This window comes from Apostichopus japonicus, chromosome 11 (genome assembly GCF_037975245.1).
Source record: "Apostichopus japonicus isolate 1M-3 chromosome 11, ASM3797524v1, whole genome shotgun sequence".
In the NCBI taxonomy this organism is placed as follows: Eukaryota; Metazoa; Echinodermata; class Holothuroidea; order Aspidochirotida; family Stichopodidae; genus Apostichopus; species Apostichopus japonicus.
Genome location: NC_092571.1, coordinates 23,024,346 through 23,048,137, shown reverse-complemented (window position 1 = coordinate 23,048,137; position 23,792 = coordinate 23,024,346). Strand labels below are relative to the sequence as shown.

The 23,792-nt window shown below is 36.8% G+C and overlaps 2 protein-coding genes across 3 annotated transcripts in view; both read left to right on the top strand.

Annotated features, from left to right (window-relative positions):
- The window catches only part of LOC139975740 (uncharacterized), an 81,450-nt gene extending 69,274 nt beyond the window's left edge, over positions 1-12,176 (top strand). The window contains exons 4-6 of the mRNA XM_071983863.1: positions 6,029-6,194; positions 8,098-8,254; positions 8,846-12,176. Coding sequence (XP_071839964.1) covers positions 6,029-6,194; positions 8,098-8,254; positions 8,846-8,890 — 368 coding nt within the window. The 3' untranslated portion in view covers positions 8,891-12,176. The remainder of the gene's footprint in view (positions 1-6,028; positions 6,195-8,097; positions 8,255-8,845) is intronic.
- A 53-nt stretch (positions 12,177-12,229) lies between these two features.
- On the top strand, positions 12,230-23,196 carry LOC139975741 (uncharacterized). 2 transcript variants are annotated; one of them, XM_071983865.1, is made up of 3 exons: positions 12,230-12,366; positions 17,055-17,238; positions 18,432-23,196. In XM_071983865.1, exons 2-3 carry the CDS (start codon positions 17,055-17,057, stop codon positions 19,172-19,174), a joined length of 927 nt encoding a protein of 308 aa, XP_071839966.1. In that variant the 5' UTR covers positions 12,230-12,366; the 3' UTR covers positions 19,175-23,196. The 2 variants fall into 2 exon arrangements, with proteins under 2 accessions (XP_071839966.1, XP_071839965.1); XM_071983864.1 differs by lacking the exon at positions 12,230-12,366 and having other exon boundaries at positions 16,891-17,238.
- Positions 23,197-23,792: the final 596 nt, after the last annotated feature.

Here is a 23,792-nt window from a genome sequence, read left to right as displayed (position 1 = left end):
GTCTGTCGGTGGAGTATCAATCATTCTGTTTGTTTGTATATCATATCTCTCGAAAAAAAAGGGTTTTCTCCTTTCTCATAAATATGCGCAAAAATGTGCAAAATAATTTGTTCGTTCATTGAATTAATTTTAAAATCAAACCCTTTGTTTTTGTAATAAAAAGTGAACATCTACTCTTGATAGTATAGTAACATATATATGAGTTAGGTTCGTCTTGTAACGTACTAACTGGTTACCTTGAGACCATTGCGTGGTCTTAAATGATCATAGCCAAAATCCCTGAGAAACTTTACACGGTGTGAGTTAAATGTACTCAAGCGTGCAACATATTTTTGTGACTCTCTACTTTGTGGAACTGCTATCAATAATAAACATGCAAACCTAGGTATACATGGCGGAATGCAGTTTTACAATGCCTCGTAATACCATACAGCAAATCAACACGCAAAAGATATTAATTCAGTTTTTAAAAATTCTAATGATTCATAATATTGACAACTGGACGAACTTAAAGTGACAGCTGGATTTTCCAGACACTCCACAAAGCGATGTGCAACCTAGAACTTCACGCTGTGTTGCATTCTATGGAAAATGATCTGTATGAATACCATCTTCGGAGAATATTTTTAGCCTACTTACGCCTCATTTAATTATTTCGAATGCCATTACGATATTAAGAGCATGCGCTGTGGGAATATCAGTTCTATAACCGTGTAAAAGCATAGGGAGTAATTCCAGGGGTAAGAGAAAGTTTTAACATATAGGAGCAGAGATGTGCTATAGACACTTTTTTTCACAATTTAAGACTTCAGAACCGTTGAGTCTACAATAGTTGAGGGATAGTATATGACTTATAACGTATCAACAAATCATTCAGAAACATGACCTTCCAAACACATCAATGTTTTGAAGAAATAAAGTTATCTGATATAACGCCTATACCATATACCGAATGTATAACAGAACACAAGTTATTTATAATACTACATATCAGACGTTTTCAACAGAAGGAAAATCCGGTCAGCGAAACAAGTCAAACCGGACCTAAATGAAAAACAAATCGGCACATAATCTTGCATTACTATAGGTATGCGCGTCGGCTAGGCTTCAGCGCCCTAGCAACCTACCGTACAATGTGAGCAACCACTTTTTCTCTCCTGGATCTCGTAGAAAATAAATTGAGAATCCAGGGTTTAGAACATCACGAGAGAATAGAAGTTGAAAACCTAGTAAAGAATGAACCATAATATAGTCTAAAGGGTATGCAGACGGAATTATCGTTCAAATCGCCGCTATGAAGATATCATAATTCATAAATTCACAGCTCAACACTATTGCATATGTCTAGATATGTGTGAATTGAAATACGCATAACGTAACGTTGTGTCTCAACTATACCAACGTATAAGAATCAATGGTCTATTTTTCTTTTCTCAGTGAAGCATAATATATTCAAACGACCTGTCTGTAAGTAACCCACACATGGACTGCTTTGACTCCCTAGTCCAGATCGTTGTTTCACAGAACATTTAATGATTCATTGTGTAAGTCCAAAGCAAACCTCACAAGAAACATAGTTGCCAACAATATATGAGATTGGTAGCGATTACGAAAAAGTGCTTATTAGTGTTCCTAAATCAATGCCACTAATAAGTACATGTTTGTTTCAAACATTGGACGTTTCAGTTTGTTACAGGCGTCTTTTTCATATGATGAGTCGATATGAGCCTTCCCTCCTGGGTAGCATATCGTATGTAGTTAACATTGTGTCTATATATATAGGCAAGTACCATTGATTTTATAATAATACAGGACAGGTTTCCATTGCTTTCTTAAACTTGACAACCTTTTTTTCACCCCTCTGTTTAGAATTTTCTTTAACTTATTCACCATCTCTTCCGATCTTAACAACTTCACTATAGGGCTGATGAAAATCCCAGGCTTCCCTTTTTATATCGTATGGGAATTATCAAACTTGAACGAAGCGGATATCATTTTGGCATCAGGTGCAGTTTATTTTGGAGATAATTTTCCTTCCGAATATTTCAAACCTGATAATTCAGTGCCGTAGATTAGATGTAATTGTAAGAATACCTTTAGTGCTATTTTTTTTTTTAAATTGTCATTGAATCCAGTATCTCATTTGCTGCGAAGAGGACATAATAATCGCAGTAAAAGTATCATCAGATCCCACGAGGGCTTACATACAACAAATTGCATCATTTATTGGGAAGTTCAGGTGTCATTTTCTTGTGGCATTTGGGAATTCCTTCTGTAATTTCCATTTGAATCGTTCGAAAAGAGCCACCTCGTTAACGCCATTTTGACAGTTAGCCCCGTGTGGTGCGGACTAGCAAATTGGCTAGAAAGATACTAAGCACAGTTGTGTACACAGCTGCGTTTCATTAAAGGGGCATTCGTTTAAGGTTACAACATGTGAGTATCTATGGCACGCGAAAAAGAAACTGTCCTCCATTGGAGAAAATGTATGATTTATTGGTTCGCGAAACGTTCTTGTGATACATCATCTTGTGTACTCGATCCTCACAGAGTTATCAGTAGAGGCTGGTTATAGTTTTGAAGCTTTTCTCAGTGATATTGTTAAGCAGTAACAGTTCTTTCTGTGACAGCTGCAACAAACGTTTCCCGTGTGTTCGTCCCACAACCTAGTAGTAACTCATGAATGGATTAAAACCACAACCAGTTTCTACTGAAAACTCTATAACAATATAATATCTCGTTGCAAATTTAAAATGTGGTCGTTCTTTAAACCATGGAGGTAAAACAGTTTTACCTAAATGTTTAAACTAACTTGCATTTCTATGTCAGGCCACAGTTAGTGTAAGGGATACTTAGTTAACAGGCTGTGTTTATATAAGCTAATTAAGGTAAAATATACATATGTATATATACACACACACACACACATATATATATATGTATATATTTATATATACATATGATCTGCAAGCCCATCATTCATGATTATCTTACAGACCCGAAAGTTGTGGCATTTATCTAATTAGGCCTACATCAGACATAATCTCTGTAACAAATTGCAATCTGGTTGTAGTTAGTATCTATAGCGGCTACATGTAAAACTCATTCTGCCGATAGAGACTTACTTTAAGTATCCGGACAGAGCTTGGAGTTGACGCAGTAATCTTATCCTCGTGAATCGATAGTACGCTATATAAGAAAATGAATCTTTTTCTCCTGGTTTGCCGGTAGCTGTTTTGTGAGTCACTGGCTCATATTTTGTATCTCTTATTCAGAGGCCTGTAGTTTATCAGAAATAAAATCTTATACCTCAACAGTTGCCGGGGAACGACTATGTCAACTGAAGAGGTACACCTTCAACTATCTTGATCTATATCATCGACAAACACGTGCAGCGTTTTAACATTTTCCATAAATTATTTACCGAACGTTAACAATATATGAAAACGATGGCATTTATCATAAAATACAGTTCTGCATGGATACTGCAGTATTGATGTCCTCTTTAAGAAATTTTAAATATACGTATAGGATAACAAAGTCCAGAGCAATAATTCGTTAAATAACGATCTCCAGGAAAGTCCTTTTGGAAACTTCTAAACTGGCATTTTAAAGCTCAATGTGCAATATTATGTAATTTTTTGACATGACGTCTTATTATTTTTAAAATAAAGCTGAATGCATCAAGTGCTAAAGAATGGACCTTATTGCTCGTTATATATTTGAAGCTAATGCATGGAATTTACCAAGGGATTGGTTTCATGTTGCAACAACATATTCAACATTAAGTTGTTATATCTTGCAGAAGAATAGTTACAACACAGACCTTGGAATAATGAATTCACAAACAGCTCATTTTCTCCTTTCCCACAACATACCTCAGACAGAATGTTCGAAAAATGCAAATATTTGCGGCCGAGAGTTCCTGCTGCTAGCATTTGTAGTCATTTAGAATTTTCTGTCTGAAACTTTTATCCTAGTTAGTTATTTTCGATTGCTTGTGAGTGCCTCCCCTTGATAAAGAAAATGCGCCTTGGGCTACACTTCAAAGATACTGATAAAGTCAACCAAAGATAAAAGAGAGTTGGTTAGGACTTTTACTAAAATTAGTTATACGATGTGAGTTACCGTACGTTGCCATAATTAAAAACACCCTGGGAATAGGGAGAAAACATGCATCATTATAAATCAAATACGAAGGCTCCACAGGGCAACGTTCATAGACGATTTTGTTTTTTACCAGAAGCGGGGGATTTTTTTCTGTAAAGATCAATAGTTATATTCATAATGACCGGATGTGAACTTGTGAAAGATATCAAAGATGACCTGTTTCTCTTTTTAATAATTCCGAACATCATGACATAAACATACGATCAATACTCATTTGGGGTTTCTTAAGCTACCCATCGGCAGTGACTGGGCCGTATTGGTTGGCCAGTTTAGTTGTTGAAATGGAAGAGGTGAACAAATTCTTGATATCTGCAATCTTGTTTATCTACAATTGTTGTGGGACAAGAGGAAATGTTAAATGCCTAGATATTGATAAAAAATAATTCGACACTTACAGGACTTTAGTTTTAGATAAGTTTATTGGTAATAGTATTGTGCTGAAAACTACGTAATGTGCCTTTGTTTCTTAGTTCCTTTTCATCTGTCTTATTTTGTGTTTGAACGAACCAATAACACGTTCATGTCAAATTAAGTCGTACGGGACACGTTAATAAATTTATAGCTCACTGTTAAAAAAAAACTCTCATTTTGAACTGTAGAGTAAAATATCTACAGGAAATATACTTTCATTGAAATTGGTGAGTTGTAAAGTATATTAAATAATTTTCATGAAATATGTGACAATCATGAAAAGTATGCAACCCAAAATGTAACCAAAAACGAACCTACTTTGATGAAAACTCGCTTAAACAGAGAAACGTTAATTACAAATCGTGCTACAAACCGTTTAGTAACACTAGGTTTGCTATTTGATACGGAACTGTAATAGTAGGCTAGTAATTATCGGATTCTTGATGAAAGATCAACCAACGATATGCCATGTCCCTTGAGTGAAACTACTACGTCTGAATAATGTAGCTAGCTGGGTTGATATCTCCCCGTCCAATCAGTATGATCCACCAAGACAAACTGAGATTGTTAAGCTTATGATAGTGGCTTAATTTGGGAAGCATCTTCAATGATGAACGCTTTAACAAAAATGTTGCTTTAAGACCTGATGTTGCGCACGATTGCTCATGCCTTACTTGAACGATGTAGCTTACAAATCTATTTGCCGTACGTGAATATCGCGCTTTGCCGACGAGCTGAGTAATTTTTAAGGTAATATATATATATAAGAAAAGAGATTGTTTATACAGTCAAACAAGAGAAATGATGAAAAAAAATGCAATGCTTTGACTTATGTCAATAACTGTGTTGGGTAAATATTTGCACTTCTGTATGAAATTAAATTTTATTAAGGGTTCCTTGACAACTGCAGTTCACACCATTATTTGGACAACGCAATACTTTGGGGAGCTGTATAGCTAAATACACTTCGTCTTGCTCTTCAACGCGAACATCTCGCCTATATCTCTGTTCAAGGAGCAAGGTGTGTTATGTATTTTGTTAATTTTTGTGCATAGCGTTTTTTTCTCTTTCCTGCCTATTTTTTTTAACATAAGGAAATGAAAAGTGTTCCTCCAGTATGGCTGGTTGCCTACATACTGACAATTGATAAGTTATCAAATATTAATCTTTACGTTTCATCATGTACGGTATGTGTTTATATAGACGAAAGACAGAGAGAGTTCCTTCGTCTTCTCTTATTATTTTGTGTATGTGGAATTGGGTGATGACTAGAGACAGTCAAGTGATATTTTGCTCCTGCTAAAATAACAATTGACAAATAAAGCATTTTTTTAGTCCTTTATGAAAAGTTCACAAAGTGTTATTGCAGTGTGCTCTTGGTTGATTCCATGCATGTAAATAACGAAATATTTTAATGCAAACTTTAATGCAACTAATCTCATTACAGAAATATTCCACACTGCCAAAGCCATTGAGTATAATAATCTTTACGAGAACAGCCCGGAATACATTCAACGTAGAACCATCAACCATGCAGCCGTCTGGATTACTGTTGGGTTCGTCGCCATTTTGTTGACCTACATTTTGGCTCTCTTCATCCACGAGAAGGGAAGGTATGTATAATTTGTAGAACAATAAACATAATTAAAACGTTAAAGCGTTCGCCTTAAAAGGGAAATGCGGTTGAGGTTGTTGGTTATAGGTAAACAGTGTATTTGTGACTAGACAACTCGGCTTTTCAATACTCAAGTAAATAGCACATTGTTCTGTTTCTTACAAACAGTGACATTTATTTAACCCATTCCAACTACATAACGAACCTTTTCAGTACACAAGTAAATAGCAAATTGCTATGTGTCTTACAAACAGAAGGCCTCACATCATTCAAACCATTCCAGATATAAATATACACAATGCTCATCCCTATTAACTAAAATGGCCATTTTTAAAAGCAGTGAATTGTAAAACATTATAGTTAACTAAAAAAACAAAAAATACTTTGATGTTTTTCTTTTAGCAGTTCCATTATTTACATTACAGTACGTTATCCTCATGTAATTCCATAATACCTATGTTATTTGCATTTGGCACCATATATACTACATCATAATTGTATGTCACTTGTATATCCAATATTCATCTATATAATGTACTGCTGGGCTGTGCTTTAGTTGTTCGACTTTTTTTCCAGTTCAACAGTTTCTATGACATCGCCTTCAGTCGTGGTAATATATCTACGTCTTTTCAAGCTTCAAATATGCAATTGTTGAAAGATCATTTTGACGTATGCGATAACATAATTTAAAAATGTGATTCTGAGTTTACACAAATTCAGTTGCTAATGAGAAACTGTTTTAACATGAGAAAGAAAATCTGTCAACAACAAGTTTGGTTTATGGCTTCAAGTTCTTTACTTCGACAGAAATGGTTTGTGTACACCGAAGAAAGTGAAATGTAAGATCTAATAGCTTATGCGTCTCTTCGTTGAAATGTATTCATGTAAGTAATGAACACTGATTTGTCATAGCGCCTTAGGCGATGTATACATGATCGCTATACCTTCCATCCACACGATCAAGCTAGCGTATCGTTTCGCGGAACTATCATTTTCGGAAATTAACAGCATTTTGCGAAACCGTTAGTTAGACGTGAATTAGAATACGCAGTTTAGTGTTTAAACAATGTAAAGGGAGGAATCAAGGCATTATTATATATCATTACATCAAGGAGTTTGTTTACAGTGAAATCGTTGATATGAATGTTTAAACATGAAGAAATATTTTTTTAAGAAGACAAGCACTGACGAGCGATCGCACAGAAGTTGCAGTATTTGAGGAAACGCTAACTTGCCCCTTAATGACATTGGTGTTGTAATCATTAGACTATCAGACAGACATTTTCAGTATTTCAGCACACCGTATTCGCATTTCGACGATCGTGTATTCATTATTCTAACAAGCTAATACTAAGTTGGTAAACAATTTTAAAAACAATCATTATTGAGCACATATTTGGTATTTCTAGCAGGTTTTGAATGATTAAATCTAATAAAATACCATAAAACTATAGTCTAGACCAGCACTCTGAGGGGCGAACAAGCGAAAAAATACAATCGTTGAGCAAATACATATCGTCCCAACATGTAAAGACGTTTTTCCGGCGGTTTATCTGTTTGCTGTTGAAGCGATCCAGACTTTCAAACGTACAACTCAACTTCGGTAATCAGGTCTAGCCATGTATCTAGCTGTTGGTGTCGTAACCACAACACATTTCTTAATGTTTGGGAAAGGGCATAAAAGGTATAAGGATTAGAATCAACTGAATATCTAAGTTTGATTACAAAACAGTGCTTGTAGTGCTAAGGTCATTGGATCGAATCCCGTATCTCCAAAACTTTCATTGCTCTTTTCAAGTTTGTCTATAATTACTCATCTAGTTTTCTGTTGTTCATTTACCGCTATATGTAACAAAAAATGGCTGTTTACAAAATGACGTGTCCGTTATCTTGTCTCGTAGATCTGAATGGCGAATGGCGACCCAAAACTACGCCCAATTTGAAAATGAGGATGAACAAAGCAGGGACGATACATCGATAACGATCGATCTTGACGAACCGTCGTCCTCTTTCAGAGAGACCTCACCACAAATCATCAGTACGGACAACACACAAAATGTAAGTGGCCTAAACTGGGTGTCGCTGTTTCACAATTAGTTTTCTACTTGGATCTTTAACACTGTCTCGTTTGATTTGATTACGGACGGTATCTTAAAGTTCTGAATTGAGAGGGAGACATTGTACTTTATCGCCAGAACGTTTTTTCTTGTCCTGCCAAATATTTTTCTCAATGAAGCGTGCTCTGTAGAGGGAGAATAATCATTTTCAATGCATGGGAATCATGGTCAGGGTTAAGGAGATTTTAAGTCAGCGTTTAATATATTATAATTCTGTAGGAGGTAGACAACATATATCAGAATAGATTTCCTTTGAAAGAATTATGAAATGAAAATGCATTTACCGATGCTTTCTACTAACTGATTAAGTGTTATGATAACTTTCCATCATATAATACTTACAACAGTTAATGCATCATATGTAGTATGAACCACTATCAACACGTTTACCATAAACCTAAAGCATAGACATAACAGGCCTTTGAACAATCTCGGGATTCCGGATGCTTCGCCCACCCTCAGTTCATAAATTATAAGTTTACCACGCTTGCTACAAACGACTTTCCTTCTTTCTTTGTTTCCACATGTATAGATGATGCTACAACAACAAGTTATTGATACCACGAAGAGTCACTAACAGAGTGGTTTGACGGAAATTAGCTAATTAATACCATTTAAATGACACTGCTTATGGATATAGGTTTCACGTGGCAACATGGCGTCTGCACTTGTATAGTAGTAGTAGTATGGAAGATGTGTCAATGACATAGAACAAAATGGCAAACGGGGAAGCACATGACGAATAAGCCCTGCCCGGTGAAATGTTCAGCGGATGACAACGAAGAGAGAGGATGAAGCGTGCAATCAGAAGACGAAACGTATAATAATAGAAGGCAACTGAACACGCTATCCAATGAATCGGCTTCCGGTCCTCTCCCTTCCCTTCTAACACACCGTATTCCGTACACCAATTCACATATTCGTTGCTATGATACGTGCTTTATGATATTTCGTAGAGATGGTCAGACATATAAGATTTGAACTAGGCGATTTTAAAAACTTTCTCATAATACTAAGATGATAGTACTAATGATAATAATAATTATGATACCGGTTCCAAACAATTCAGTGCTAAAGTTTATGTACAATGTGCCGACTCGCCCTTGTCCCACACAGATAAGTATCCAAAGATGTTTATTTGGTAAATTATTAACATCGGGAGTAACAGTGATTCGTAACTTTGAAATTCCAAGCAGATCATAAGTAAGCAAATTGTCAGATGTGAGACGAAGCACATTGATCCAAATCAAATATATAGTTTCATGGCTTTTTCCTTTATTGAGATATACGGTATTGCACTTTATTAACTATATTTGGTAAAGTAGATTGACATCTATGGTTACTTTGTTTTCCTTTAAAGCGGAAATGATTATATTACCAGGGAAAATAATTCAGCTATCCGATGGATTTTTATTTTACTTTTGGCAAGGTATCAACTTACTTCAACCAAAAGAAAAAGTAGTTTCAATTATGAAATCTATAAGAACGATGAAAAGCAAAGGCAAGTTTACGTTTCCACTTAACAAGCATGAAGTTTACACATTATTGCATAGTACACACTTTTAAATTAAGAATATTGGATTCTTGGGAGAGAAGTTGTCAAATTGCTTGGTGTGACAACTTTGTTTTCCCTTTAAATTCCAATAGAGGTTTGTTAACCGAATAGCGTTCCATATCATCACCTTATTTCAATAGCGGCATGTTTCGTTTATGAAATAAAAGTATTAAAATGATGCTACATTTAACATGATGTTAAATCAAGGCTATCTAGCTTTCTTAACACAGCTAGTGATTTGATTACAGTTCTAGCAACATAGCTTGTGAATTTACGATGTAAAGTTTAAAGAAATTAATCACATGTCCTTTGCAGATAATGGCCTAACTGGGTATATTTATAAACTGCCTTTGGGGACTCCCAACACCCATTGCTGATACTAAAGACAATTCACTAGACATTAGCATTTCAATTTCAGATTGCTGTAATTGAATTCATTGTTTTTAAATGATGTTCTGGGAACATTTCTAATTTGTCCCTGATGGAGTACCGTGTACATAATTTTGTTTGTAAAGGTCATGATATATTAATGTAATACGCAAAGCCTGTGAAAATATTGCTCATTTGCTTTTCTTTAACCAATATAATCCAACTTTTATGAAGTGAATCAACAGAGGACATTATTGAGAAGATCAAAATTACGTCATCGTGTAGAAATAGACACCATGGCACACTCCATTTCTTGAATTTTATCATGCCTAGAGTTAATTATGTTATTTAAAATGCTTTTTTTTTTGCGCAAATCATTCACATCTAACGTTAAATCAAACACTGTGAGACACTTAATAACGTAACGTACAAACAGAGGGAACTTTTATGAACTTCGTAAAGAATTTGAGAGAAGAGAATCTTGTAAATATTTTCAATATTGTGTATTATTCATACTATTTTATTCTTTTTCTATCCACTGCAATTAGATTTCAGGGTAGTAAATGCACTTTGACAGTTTCTAGTGTATCTTTATATTATTCTTGTAAAAATATAAACAAGTACACGTGTAGTATTTGTGTCATGTATAAATGCCCCCCAAAAAATACATCACTGTCATTGGCTGATTAATATAAATATTCATGAGATTAGTTTCGACTATACTGTTCGTTCATCGACGACTTTCGTAAACTGAACTTCGTAGTTCGATCTTCATCAAAGAATGAAATCGGTCATTCCACACATAATTATTGTGCAGTTTTAAACAATATCACACGATCCTTAACTGAGTGCTGATTGAAGAAATGAACGTTATTTTTTCTTTTTCTTTTCTGTTTTTTTTTTTAAGTTCCTTTTTGAAAATTATCATTGATTAAATTGACAACAGTTGTGCTATACGCATCAAGTGAACTCTTTTGTCGCCCTTTTAGATGCAGATTTATGTACAAACTGTATCATCATTCTATGTTAAGATCCTTTAACTTAACCTGCTGTGATTAAGTTATTAAGTTTAGCAAGGGAACAACTAATAATTTAATTAAATTGTCAGTTTAAACACTTCCATTCTTTAAAACATACATTTCATTATAGTTAACATGTTGATAGAGACATTGAAGATATTGAGGAAAAACAAGATTGGGATAAACAGTGCAGTGCGTTCAAAGGTATTCTAGAAAGAAATTTATTTAGCACAAAAAAATACGTGTGTATTAGGTTAATTATAGTATTTGTGTCTTCCTGTTTACCTTTCAAATTTAAAAAAATAATCATCTTGTTGTCTTGAGTTTTACAATGCACATATTATAATACACGTTTCATGAGCGTTGGTTTTCAATTTTTTTAAATTCCTAGTAACATATAGGCATGGTGCCTTTAACTTCGAGATAATTGAAACAGTTATATAGCCAAATGGTTTACAATTTTAAAGCAGGTCAAATCGAAAAGACGACTCAGATTTGTAGGAAGAGTAGCCATCTTTTATTAAAAGTGGCTCTTTTTTATCCATTTGGGATAAGGGGTACTGGTAAACGTATGTAGTATTTTATAACAGGCTCTGGTACTACCGATGATTGCCAATTCATCTGCTGGTATTTGAAGAATTTGAAACTGAGACGTGATTTGATTTGATCTCTGTTTATGACTCTATAGTGTGTGTTTATCAACAGCTCCATGTATGTCAACTAATGGGATGGATTACCAGCTCTTTAAAGTATCAAATGCCAACGGCTTGCACGTTGTATCATGCATTTCGGAGAATAGTGTCTTGTAGACTACACCGTTGTTGATAATAATCAGTTATATATTTCTTCTACTTAGAAATCTTAAATCACAGTTCCTTCTTGCTAATTACTAAATTTGAAACAAAGAAGAAATTATCGTATACATAGTTTCATTACTTTCTTGTGTTAACAACGCCAACGTCAGAACGTTTATACTGAGAGCCGGTTTTGCCGGTAACCCATGGTTTATTAACCTGAAGTTAACGTCCCACCTCACTCAACCACCCCTGGGTTGCGAGATAGGCTCCGAGGGATGAGAAACTACTATAAGCAACAAATTTTCCTGCAAAGGTAAGTTCATCCATATAAATGGTTTAAGGTGTCCAAATTATTTCTGCGAGTATTGGAAACCGTTTAGAAGCATTTGCTTTACCGTGTTATCTCTAACGACTATCAGCTGTATCGATAGCGTAATGAAACCCACAATGTACAATATATACTTCTCACCCCACCCCTACGTGCGCCAGGGAGGGTGGGGCGGGGGAATAGTCCATCGACAGTTGAAGGGAAAAGTTTAGGTCCCTACTTTAATCAGTCCGGGGAACTTTTGAATTCGACCCACACATGTGAAATGTTCTGAACGCCACCTTTCTCTATACCACACTTTCGTAGGTATTTGTCATATCGTCGGGCAAAATAGGATACACTAAGGCTGTTATTATATATCGTTGAACTATATTACAACCAATCAGAAATGATGACATAACAAATGGTCGTAGTCTTACCACTAGGCCTACCATTTAAAGCACTACATACAGAAAGCAGTGTAATTGAACGGTCTACAAAATGTTAACATTAAATATTGTACTTAAACCATTACATTCAGCACTGATATTGAAACCTCACTAAGTAAGAACGAATTCAAACGATCATACTAAATCGGAGGCGACGTAATAGTATGTCACTGTATCGTTTATTCAAAACAATACTTGTTTAAATATCAACCATCAACACCTCCTTTTGTTCGTTCCTTTTCTTCTACATGAGGAAACAAATTTTGACCTTGTGTTATTTTGGAAACTTTTACTAGGCATATAACTGAGGCAGTTACTAACTGTGAAAATATGCTACACACCATCGCACGATTGACTTCATTTGACTGCATATTTTATAAATTCCAGATATAATTTATTTCCTAGGTAGGGTAACAATAACAAGCAGGTTACATGTTGCAGAAACATGAAAAATCCAACACATTTTCATCCTGTATTCATGTCTTTTGAATTATTCCGTTCAAGGTACTTTGAATTTACCCAACTACCGCATTCTGTCGGAGTTCCTTGCGCCAGGCAAGCATGTTATTGTTGTTGGAATTGGCAACTTCTCATCGAAGTCGTTCAAAGACAACTTACCCAACGATGCTGCTGGCCAATACTCACTAGACACACCCTTGGTTTCATTCTTCATACCGCTTTTGACCGGACCAGACGCCAATGGTCCTCCGCAGTACAAGGTGCATATCAGTAGCTTTGTGTCGACAGAGAAACCATTTCTTAACCCTAATATGGCATTACCGGTCACACAAGTTGATGAGTTCTTCATTACGGAGTTCGCAGCGTGTCTTGGGAAGAAGCCGAGTCTTGCCATCTTGTTGATTACGTCGTCAACGCTGACATGAATGAATATATTGATGAACTCATGTTCTCCGTTAATCACGAGTTGGACTTCTCGGCCTGTCAGTCACAAGATGTAAATGAGGTTGACATGTGCAAGGCGCGTGACAAGCTGACTCCATCTATGTCGCAGAATAGGCACAACGTTTGCGAGTATTGGTCAACGCCAACTTCAGAACGTTTATATACCGAAAGCCAGTTTTGGCTGTGTAACCCAGGGTTTATTAACCTGAGGTTCACGTCCCCGCCGCTTCACCCACCCCCATTGACTTACACACTAAATCAGAAAATTAATGTGGTTATTAAGTCTAGATAGAAGCTGACAAGTTGGCCATTCATGGCATTATCAATTTTCCTTATCATGACCGCGCAGAACTTTTGCTCTGAGAGCCTGATGTTTTCTTCACCTGTTAACAAACCTCTTTACTCAGTATTTAACACTTTTCATACGCTGCTGCTGTGAGGCACGAGGGGTTCTAATATTGCCTCAATTGACCCAATGTTTGCACCACATGTACTTTCATTCATGCTCTTAAACATCCAAGACACACAAAACCAGATCCTAATTGATAACATATAAAAAAAAAATTTTCTTCTGCTGCTCTTTGGCCCCTTTACTGAATGAGAACATTTTGGGTCGGATTGATATAGACGCTAATAGTATTATCCCACCATTATGAAACAGTTGAAACTTTTAAACTCTACTTTAAACCTCTTTTTATGACAGTTTGAGAAGTCTTGAAAGCCAGAAAGTACATAACTTATACCGTTTTTGTTTATCTCTGTCTATTGGGTGACTCTTCATATCGTGCTTCATTCATGTTGTATAGTCCATATGCATACCAAATACTGAACTTTAAACAAGCAAGTCCCCAATGGTGGACATATTCCCTGGTGTGATAAGATGTCATCCATCAGCATGGCTGGGATCCAATGCATGTCTAAGTTGTTCTTGGTTCCACAGAATGTATTTTAATCAGTCCCTCTGTTTGGTGCTACTTAGCCCCTCTGGCGGGACAAATGTTCCTGTGTGACAGGAAACTTGACACAACTTGGCCGTTTTTCCCTGTGAAACCTTCATCACTCCCATCACCCAGTAAGCATTAGTACTGATCTGTGGCCATGAAATGAAAGAGACAATATACTTGTTACTTTGGCACTATTTTAAAAAGTCATTTTGTCAGATTTGGGGGCAAAATAAAATTAAAAAAAGTAGTGAACTGTGCCCAGATCTTGAATGAGGGCCCTGTTCAAGCAACGTTCCAAATCGTTGTCATCGATCATATTGACAAGTTTCTCAGTGTAAATGTTGTCTTCTATCATTCTATGCTCAGCTATTCAATTGCTTCGGCTTCCCATAAATGCTTACACACAAAACTAGTGAATTGCCTACTGGTAACACTATTATTTGTAAAGTATAACATAGGAATATTATGAACACGAATGGGTAGAAGGAAAGGCTTGTTTGGTAGGCGTGCAACAACCTTTAAACCATGTAGCAGGTTCAACGTTACTGCTTGTAAAGCTGATGAAGCTGATGCCAATTGCACTGGTGATATGCCTACCCTTCTGGTGTAGATGTGGCAGTTAGTTCCAATGATATGGAAGATAAGAGGGGTATAATAAAGGAAACACTGCAACTGCGTGGCCTCTAACAAGACTCTCTCTTTCTCTTTTTGCAGAATATGATCGTCAATATAATAACTTTCTTCTTCATGCAAAAAGTAAGATCTCCATTTGCTCCTGCCAGCCAGTGCAGATATGTCAGTGGCGTCGGAAGCTATTTGGGATTGGTACGGCAGATCAGAGTGTGGCCATCTATTATAATTATCGGGGGGACGTTTGGCAGGTCAAACTACGCTACGCGCCACCATGGTTGGCGCGTAGCGTAATGGAGAAAATTTTGCAAAAATGCCTCCCAGATTGCTGCAATGCTGGTGTAGGCTTTTCTTCTGTGCGTTCTCCCTTGTCTGTTTTTGTACCCGATTAATCTTCTGAAACACATTTTGAAGTATGTTTCATTTTGGTTCTTTATTTTTTGCCACTTTTTTTTCTTAGTTTTACTATTTTTTTTTCTTTGCGCCGTGAATATTGGTCCGGCGTTCGCCGGACCTGCCGTACCGTGGCTCCGACGCCCCTGTATGTACTTGTTGAGAACGTTACCATTGATAAATTTCGTATTGGTTACCATCACAGTAAGATGTTGTGCTTAATGGGTGAAATGAAAAAGAAGAAGAGGACAAAGGTTCAATGTCCAGGCCATAAGGGTTTTTTCAGCAACTTAATATGACGCTAATAGGAGTATTCCACCTAATACGTCCAATGGACTGATCTTATGAGTTAGGCCAACTAGTCCATCCTGGAGGACTATAAGCAGTGTAATTAAAACGGTCTACAACATGTTAAAATCAATTTTGTGCCTAACTTATGTCCTAACTTTCAAGACTAATATCGAAAGCTCACAAACTAAGGACGAAACGAAATGCTAAATCGGAAGCGACGTAATGCTTTGTCACTGTATGTCTTATTTAGAGCAATAATTTTTAAAATTTCAACCAGCAACACCTCCCTTTTTTCGTTCCGGTTCTTCTACGTGAGAAAACAAATTTTGACCTTGTGTAATTTTGATTTTAGACAATTTCCTAAAGCTATACCAGGCATTTTACTGAGGCAGTTACTAACCGTGAAAAAAATTCTACACACCATTGCATTGGCATTTGCCAGTGCATAACCTTAAATATTGAAAGTTCTAATTAAACTTGAGCCAAAAATACCAAAAGTAAAAATCCTTTCTAATGAAATAGTTTTTATCGGTGTAAGGTAGCTTCTAAAGATCATTTCATACAGGGACGTTCCATTGCTGTTCTCTTTAACATTTTAATGAGGCCCGCATTGATTTTGCATTTGGTGGAATTCATTTGTTGTCCCTTTATAAGGTTGAGATGTGATCAAAATCAAAATAGAATCATTAGTAAAAAATGGTCTGACATTTATGTCAACGACTTAAATCTAAATTACACAATAGTTTCTAGATGTTCCTCTCTCGCACAGCAAATAAGTCATGTTATTGTTTCACAAGAAACTCATCGTTGCTTAGAGCCTATGAAGTGGTTTATCCTAACTATAAATACATCAAAAACTAAGGAATTACACCAAAATAACTTACAAATCCTCACAAGCTATTTCAAAAATTAAATTTACCCGTAATTATTGTTTCATCATGATGCCACTTCTCAACTTCCGTATGGAGGAAAGGTCGTACTGAGCATAAATATCCACACAACCTTCTGGTCATTCATTCAGTAAAGAGTTTTGTTTGTGAGACTTTGAATTTCACCAACGAAGTTGTTTCTTTCTCTCATCAAGATGAAGTCGTTCTCAGCTTTGACTGTTCTCTACATGTTCTACTTCTGTCAAGCATCTGTAGCAGAAACGTTTCCCGAACTCACAGGGATCGGCTTTGCCGGAACCATAGCACTCTTTCCAGTTCCAGAGGAGAGAATCGCCAATAAACTCAACGAAATGAACGCATTAATTCCGGATCAAGAAGGTAATATATATGACGTAAGAGTAATCTGTATCAAATTTGGAAGAAGAACGGAGAAAAATATCTTAGATTATGTCGCAGGTTCAAATATGTGCGTCTGTCGTAAAATGCTGTAATGCATTGTTAAATTGCAATACATTTTGCGACGTTTTTAGTCACGGTATTTTTCTTCCTCGCTTTCTCCGTTTCCGTTGGCAGACTTTTGGTCTTTTAGACTTAGTTTTAGTATACAACATGATGTGAGTACGAGTATGTTACTAATACGACTCCAAGCTTGTAAGTACCCATGTTATGAGGATGAGTAATAGCATGTAAGTACCCAAATTTATGATTACGAGTACAAGTATGTAAGTTTCACTGTCATAAGTAAGAAAAACCTCCATAAGAGCAAGAACAACTATTGAATTTGCATTAGATCAAATTTTACAATACAAAAATGCACGGACGGAACCAGTTCGAGTACTAACCACAAGGTCGAGTACGAACACAGGTAACTTTGCTGGAATATGAGTACAACTACGGACTCTACTAGTAATATTAATGATTTCATTGATTTTAACATTAAATTGATAAATTGAACCCACAGATTAACAGCATACTTGCATAACACTACTTTTTCATAGGTCACAAATAATGTTTGCATCCAGATTATTCATTTATGCAGAAATTTTTTTATTTTCTCCACAGTTGTTATACTTTGAAACGCTACTTTCCGCTGGTATTGAAAAATTTGGTATATGTTTAGTACATTCCTTAAGAACGATAACATAACATTCGCCGTTCATTTCATTAACATTGATATATTCCACTCTTCCCGCATATCAAGAAATGGAAAAAGTGTCGTGTCTGTTCCTCAAATACTGTAATGCATAAAAGGGTTCAGTATCTAAAGAAGATAATAAATATGTACATTAGCGTTCATCTGTTCATCACCGGTCACAAAAATCTCTTATGGAATAAATCCCAGTCGTTATCACATTGTTTCGTCTCAGTTAGAACTTTATCTTTCAAGATTGTTCAGTTTATCTGGTTTGGATGACTTCATTTTTTTTAATATATGATTACTGCATATTTCATAAATCCTAGATATATTTTCTTTCCTGGGTCGGGTAACAATAGTTAGCAAGTTACATGTTGCAGAAACATCTAATACATTTTTATCATGTATTCATGTCTTTTTAATTATTCTGTTCAAGGTACTTTGAATTTACCCAACTACCGCATTCTGACGGAGTTCCTTGCGCCAGGCGAGCATGTTATTGCTGTTGGCATTGGCAACTTCTCATCGAAGTCGTTCAAAGACACCTTACCCAGCGATGTTGCTGACCAATACTCACTAGACACACCCTTGGTTTCATTCTTCATACCGCTTTTGACCGGACCAGACGCCAATGGTCCGGCCCAGTACAAGGTGCATCTCAGTAGTTTTGTGTCGACGGAGAAACCATTTCTTAACCCTAATATGGCATTACCGGTCAAACAAGTTGATGAGTTCGTCATTACGGAGTTCGGAGCGAGCATAACGAACGGATGTGACTATTTCAGTGTGTCTTGGGAAGAAGCCGAGTGTTGCCATCTTGTTGATCACGTCATCAACGCTGATATTAATGAATATCTTGATGAACTCATGTTCTCCGCTAACCACGAGTTAGACTTCTCGGCCTGTCAGTCACAAGATGTACAGGAGGTTGACATGTGCAAGGCGCGTGACAAGCTAACTCCAGCTATGTCGCAGAATAGGCACAACGTTTGCGAGTATTGGTCGCCTTTGGAATCCTTCAGAAAGTGTACACTCGAAAATTATGCTTTAGATTCCATTTCCGAAGCATTCCAAGAGGCAAGTCTGCTCTCGAAGGACAACAAAGCTCCCATTGTCTATGAAATACAACATCAAGCCGACTTCGCTGCTAATCTTAAAATCCCTTGTATTGAGTTGTAAATATGAGGGCTGGGTGGATTGGTGGAGGTTGACCGACAGTCTATGGTTTAAGAATTCCCCTTATATCTTCATTGTTATCATGTTGAGCCCTAATGAATGTAATACTAGCATTCATTTTGCAAATTCATACCAAATGATTAACAAACTGGTGAAAGGTTGCTCTCTGGAAGTAATTTAGCGTGTAATTCTTCTCTTTTATTGTATGAAGTTTTATCTTTAAATGTTTTAATTTTAATGGATGAAAGTTAACACATAATTGACGGTGACATTTTAGGTCATTGAAACCACTGTTATCACAATCTTGTTTTAAACAAAAATGGCGAACAGAGCATCATTAGGTCATCAGTTGAAAGTGACTGGACTACTTAGTCCAGCGACACAAACGCAATATTAAAACTCAATTGGTTCATAACTTCAAATAACAAAGTCCTGTTGCATTATTTAAAAAAAGTTCAAGAAAATGGTGATGAATGTCATTCACGGGTATAAATCTATCGCTTGTATGAATATCACAAAGAGTTTTATATGCGGGGTTATTGAATTAACATTAACATTGGCCTGCTGCAGGAGCCGACTTCAAGGAATATTTCAGACTGTCAGCCCTGTCAGCCCTGTCAGCCCTGTCAGCCCTGTCAGCCCTGTCAGCCCTGACAGCCCTGTCAGTTATATTTAGAATATCGATAGTATAGCAACGGATCCATTTGGTTTTCTCGCCTTCGTCACACCGATCCCAACGTTTGTCCTGAAATATTACTTTAATGTTGATAAATCTAATTGAAATTCTTTCCGTTAAAGTAACACGTTCTTAATTGTACCCACTTGCATGTACACATTGAATAGTAACATTTGCAAATCCAGTGTACCTGTTCTTTGTAGTTTCTTTTCCATCGATAAGAGTCCAAGTTCTCAGCGCCATCGCATTTATAACGGAAAGATCTTTCTTACCATATACGATTTACTTATGTGTGTGGTTTCGTCAACAGCGCCATCTACTTAAATATGCGGGACGACATGCCTAACCCCTTGAAAGATCTAACGTCACCCCGTTGCGACTGTATCATGTATAGCGAATACTTTCATTTGTTTCTAATAGTAAGAAACCTTAAAATCGCATGCTCTAATTCCTAGATAACAATATAGACCGAAATACACAGGGAGGAGGGAGTGGGGTCACGTAGCCTATAGTTATAATTGTTAATTAGGTTTACAGATCAGCGCCATCCTCAGAATCATTCTGTAAAAATTCAATTTTGACAGTCAAATCATCGAACTCTGAAGACTCCCAGTTGTATGTGTACTTACATACCTTTTCCCATTACACAACAATACTGCGGGTGATTTTTTTCAACCCCCACCACCCCCCTCCCCTTCACTTCGACCCCTATTTAAAAGATGCTCACAACTTTTCCCGAATTTGAAGACAACAAATATTGCATTGAGATGTTATATGGAGATACATAACACATGCCATGTATCGACAATAAGGTACACAAAAACTTCTTCAATAGCATAACCGGCCAAGGCCTTGGCTAAGGAACATCTGCCAGGCCTGTATCCCTTCTTCGTACGGTCGGTGTCGCATGTCGATGTCCATGTACAATACAAACAACGTTGCACGTAAGGTGTGTGGAAGGTAAGAAGACTGTAGCCATACGATCCATTGTTCACTTAGGAAGTTATAACTGTCTTGGATACAGTAGGCGGAGTATTATTCACGCATGGTTACGACATCATGTCAATGAAGAGATTCATTTAGTGACGGAGTCGTTTCCTGAAATAATGGTGGTATGCTTTTTTAACAAAAATCATCCAAAGCTGAGCCTGGGCACGAAAACCAAACAATTCGATTCATCCTCATCACCAGTCCCCTTACATGGAGTCTATAGAAGTGTGATCATGACGGCGGTATATCAAGTAAGGTATCTCGTGTCCCTTGAAAAGATAATAGATATACTACACATGTTCTTGGCTTAAAGAGGTCATGACACGTAAAGTCAAACTAATCGAGAGTAGCTTCCTCTAAACTTATGAGAAGATCTATGTTCAATTCTCTTTACCCTTAAAACCTGAAGCACTTATTATAAATTAAAGTTTTAAAATTCGACGTCATATTAGGTTGATTCATGTTCTAGAGAGCATGCTAAGATGGATCTCCAAAAGATTGGACATTGAAATGGTCGTGTCATGGCCGTTTTAAGATCGATGAGCAATCTACAGTGTACTGTGAATCTGAGAGACTAACACCAAGCGTATTAGCGGTATCTATATCGACCTCACCTCTCATTTGTAGAACCGGACTTATCTTTTATACTCATTTTAGTCCATTGACCGCCAAACACTAAGCAAAGACACCGCAACACCAACGGAAGAGCTCGCCAAGACGATGGGTTATATTTCCAACTGTGTTTCTGTGAGTCGCACATAGTATGTAGCTCGATGCATCTTTTGTACTCATATACTTCACACAGGGACCACTTCGACATTGTCCTTGATATCAGATTGCGCATTTAACTCAGTGTGTGAAAAGGGTCTGGCCTGGCTTTCTTTGTTATAACTCCATCAGCATCAGCACAAAGGCCATGTGAAGGAGAGGCAACCGTGCTTCCTTGATAAGGGTATGTCGGTGATGTCTGTGGTCGAGGGAATATATAATCGTGGGATTACAGTAGAACCATGGTTTATCAGAACCTCTTGTTTATTACTCGACAAGGGCAGTGCTGATCGTTGCGCTCGTGTGATCGATTATTATCTCGCATTTTTATTACCATTGCATGGATAGATGGACACATGCTTGGCAACTTGATGGTAACGGCTGAAAGGCTGCATGACCCCAAATCTACTCATGAGAGTCGAACTATTCCTACTGGCGCTATGGCAACAACCAGTAAAAAACGACCGAAACGTGCGAGAATCAGAAATATGGGTATGCCGGCAACGGTGTCTAACTCTGGTCAAATTGTCAAGATATTTACCAATAATACTGACTCTCTGAAATGTTCCATTGAGGCTACATCGCCAGTGCCATTGGCACTCAGTGCAGACTCCAATGTTAACGTATTGTTTCTGTAAATCTTAGGGTTCCCGGGAGAGGAGTATCGGTAAATACCGAAATCACTACCGAGATTATAACAGTAAAAAAAGGCAACGGAATACCAGACAAGTATGGCGTGCTGAATCTTCCCTCTAGCTGAGTATATCAATTGATTTGAGCAAAATTGTGATTGCAGCTCATTTTAATTGCCAACCAAATTTATCAAGTACGCGGGATACCTCCCTGTAGATCCGTCTATGGATTGTGAGCTTGTTTTGCAGCATTTCCTTCAATACAGTTATTCAATTCTCACGATGACGTCATTTTTTTCACTATTACCTATTCGGTTCAATTATAGAGGAGCACAGAAGCAGTTATGAGCATAATATTTGATGTATGATGTTAAAGTTTACAACATAATGTATTCGAAATATTACAGTGCTTCCTTGAAAAGATATTTTTACAGGTCCCATTTGCGTCAAGGAAAACGTAACATTACGAAATCAATCTGGTTAGCCCTCGCTTGACTTATACCCGGATAAACACAGCTGTTTTCCTTATATTAACAAATGAAGCAGCTGCAGCAAGAATGAACTTTCACAAAAGAGAGGGAGCATTAAGATAGTTTAGACAGTTTTGGTTACTTCGTAGATCACGTGATACCCGGAAAATCGTCGTTATTTCCCCGGTATAAACCAAGCGAGGGTTGAAACTTGTAATGAACTTGTGAAATTTGAAGAATCACACAAGTAATGGCGATGTTTATACAGACATGCATGGATTCAATGATAGGTATATACACGTGGAAGCACCCGATTCTCAAAAGAATGATCAGCAGAAACTGGCTACGGTATTGAAAAGTTAACCAGATATTATGAAAATATAACATATACAGTAAGAACTGTGAAGCTGTTATACTAATGGAGAAATCAGAGAAACTAATAAGCGACTGGTGATATGAGGTTATCTTGTATTTATGCTGAAGCGACCGACTGGCTAAAGAAGGCTGTACATTTTTGTTATTCTGAAAAAGAAAAGAGAGGAAAAGGGTGAAAGGAAACTCTAAGGAATCGTCAAGCTGCCACAAATAGCCTTGCAATAACCGATTTACTGTTCTTAAAATCATAACCAGCTTCTGATGATAACTATATGAGAATCAGGTGGTGACTTTATGAATATTAATGAGGTTATGAGGTCAAACGTAAAAATCTTTACATTGCAATAACTCTGCGACCTTACGTCGGATTGTATCCAACCTTGGTACACAGTTATTGGTTAATAGCTGATTCATGTAGGCCTTATTGTGTTGGGACCATCTGGGCCCCAAATATGCGTTGGACTACTTTTGTGCTAGTTGAGTTAAAATTGTATTTCCTCCTTAATGAATTTTGGGGCACAACAATTTTGAGATCATATGGGCCCATAGTTTATTTACATTGCAATCGTATGTCTAGCCACGAGGAAAGTTAGCTTGGCTGCCAAAACAGTTTCCTTAAGGAAGAGTCTCGCTTCTGATTTCTAATTGACAGCATGTAGACCTAACTTGTTAGCTCTAGATCCAGCTATTATTTGTTTCTTTATATACTA